General features: G+C 42.1%; 1 protein-coding gene across 1 annotated transcript in view; it reads right to left on the bottom strand.

The window, feature by feature from the left end:
• The window catches only part of LAMB1 (laminin subunit beta 1), a 75329-nt gene that overhangs the window by 46612 nt on the left and 26162 nt on the right, over positions 1 to 2555 (bottom strand). The window contains exon 12 of the mRNA XM_023519583.1: positions 1518 to 1597. Within this exon, the coding sequence (XP_023375351.1) occupies positions 1518 to 1597 (80 nt within the window). The remainder of the gene's footprint in view (positions 1 to 1517; positions 1598 to 2555) is intronic.

Genomic DNA, 2555 nt, shown 5'->3' with positions numbered 1-2555 from the left:
CACAGTGGTAGGCACCTGTTGTCACAGCTACTCAGGAGGCTGATGCAAGAGAATTGCTTGAGCCCAAGAGTTTGATGCCAGGGCATTCTTCAGGGTAACAGACTTTGTCTAAAAAAAAAAAAAAAAAAGGGATCACCAGGAAATACTGTAGAGTCACAGGAGGCATCTTTTGTAGTTTCTTTTTCACCCCCTCCAGCGATTCCCAAAGACAGGGCATCTCATCAATCACGCTAGAAACACCAGATGATTACCTACTTCAAAATCTTTACTAGAAAATGTGGCTTCACACACTCTTCCAATGAACACACTCTGGTCGTTACAAATTTTTGGAGGAGAGATTTGAACACAGGCCAGGGTCTGTGTGAGGGTGGAGACAAGGCAGGAAGTGTGTGGAGAAGAGGAAGGGAGAGGAGAACAGAAATCACGTAGGGTAAATGAACGTAGGACATTCCTGAGTTTGGGACGTAATTTGTAGAATTACATATGCCAACTTTCATCTCATCAAGGACCTTAGGAGTGATGACAGCTTTGAACTGAGGAATCAGTTACTAAAGGATTCAGCATGTGTGCTGGGAGTCACAAAGGAAAATCAGGAAAGCGCCTTAAGCAGACCACAGTTTGTCTTTCTTCCCTGCCTTTATGGAACTGTTCTAGCTTCCCTCTCTCTGGAGGTTTTCTAAGAACAGAAACTCACGCTGGAGTTTCAGAGGCTGCATGCTGGAATGAATCCACTGCACAAACTGGAATAGAACAAACCCAAACAAAGAGGACAGAGCATGCCCTTGCTGCTCAAACTCTCATTCCTTCCCAGCAGACGAGTATGGTGTTGGGAAATAATCTTGTAAGAGAGACAGTTTTTGAGTACATGAAGGTTGCTCAATGAATTCAGCGTGTTCTCTCTGGGAAGATTCAGGGCCACAGGGAAACAGCTGTCTGTTCTCTCAGCAGTCACTTACACTATCTTTACCAGATGTTCTGAGTCTGATCCAGGAACAGACCAAAATTCCCTTTGACGCAAAGATAGTTAATTTAACTCCCACAAATGTGTGTGATCATTTCTGGTAGAGCTTCAAGTTTCTTCTGTTCAAGCACATTTAAGTAACTAAACGTCGTTATCCGGCATTGTCATTAATGGACTTGAAAGTTGCCAAAAAAATAAATAAATAAAAAAGAAGAAAGATTTGCTACACAAATCAAAACGTGAGCCCTTTTGCATCTTTTTTGACTGGTGAAAAGTCAGTGCTGCGGGGCTGGGGGAAAGGTACTCAGGTCACTGGTAGGAAAATAAACTGGCTCAATTTGTCTGGAACAATCTGATATTCTCTATTAAACTTAAATTATTCATGTATTTTGACTTGGCAGGTCCATCACCAGGAACCTAGTCTACAGAGATATCTACAAACTGTCAGTGTTTGCACATTACCTATCGTAAGAGATGAAAGAATGTCATCCTTTTGTCAGAAGTCATGACCTTCCTTGGTGACGGAGACCAAGAATCTAAGTGAAGCTCCACTCACCTATTGTTCAGTGCTCCCCCAAGGTCACAGTCACAAGGTCGACATCCATCCAAATCGTTGCTTAAGCCCCAGTACTCTGGCTGCAGAACAAAAGATTAAACACCTAAAGGAGGGTTCCTGTAATTACACAATAGACGCAGCAAGGAACAAGTTAAGGCGTGTGGTGGTTGTTGCACCAAACGCTCACTTTCACTGTGAAAGCAGAAAGCCGACTAAAGGAAGGAGAATTCCTGAAATAAAGAAAGCTAAGCTGTCACTCAGTGGAGTCAGAGGGTTACACAAGATCTCCTGATAACGCCAGAGCGCCAGAGCTCAGACTGACGTCTCTGCCTGACCAATAACCTTCATCAAACAATTGATATGTGCATGCGGTACAAACACCCATTTTCTTCATTAGCATTACTGCGACAGCAGGAAAGTTGTGGCAGATACTTGGCAGGTCTTTGCGTTTTCCTTCAGCTCAGTCTGTCATAAATCCCAGTGTGGAATTTGGAGACACAGCTTACAGCGAGGGCTATTCTCACAACAGAAAGGGAAGGACATCACCCGGTCTTGGGAGCGGCAGAGATGGAAATAAAAAGAAATGAGGCAGCATCTATATAGGGAAAAAGAGCTCTTTGCACCTTATAAGTGAACAGATAAAAGCAGGTTCACCAACTTAAATCAGGCTTCCAGAAGTCTACTTTAAGTATCTATCAGGATTATACAGGGTGGACATAAAGTTCGTGCGCAATTTAAAACTAAACTCTGTATATAAACATATAGATTTAATGGCCATAAACATGATTTGGGGCCAGTAAAGCCCCCCGAATGATTAATATAAAAGCAACATAGGAATGCTACAAAAGACAGAATTTTTTTAACTCCTCCCACAATTATTCTACTTAACGCCATTACAGTGAAGTGTTTGGTGTATTTCCCTGTACATGTTGTTTTTCTTGATGGCTTTTTTCCCATGTAATCAAAACGTTATTCACATCCTATTTTTTTCCAATAATAGCACGAGCATTTCCTCATGTTATGGTCATTTTCAATGGC

The sequence above is a fragment of the Otolemur garnettii genome, unplaced genomic scaffold (genome assembly GCF_000181295.1).
Source record: "Otolemur garnettii isolate 467f Iridium unplaced genomic scaffold, OtoGar3 scaffold00005, whole genome shotgun sequence".
NCBI classification, from domain to species: domain Eukaryota; kingdom Metazoa; phylum Chordata; class Mammalia; order Primates; family Galagidae; genus Otolemur; species Otolemur garnettii.
Note: the sequence above shows the minus strand (reverse complement) of the source record. Positions and strands in the feature narration are given on the sequence as shown.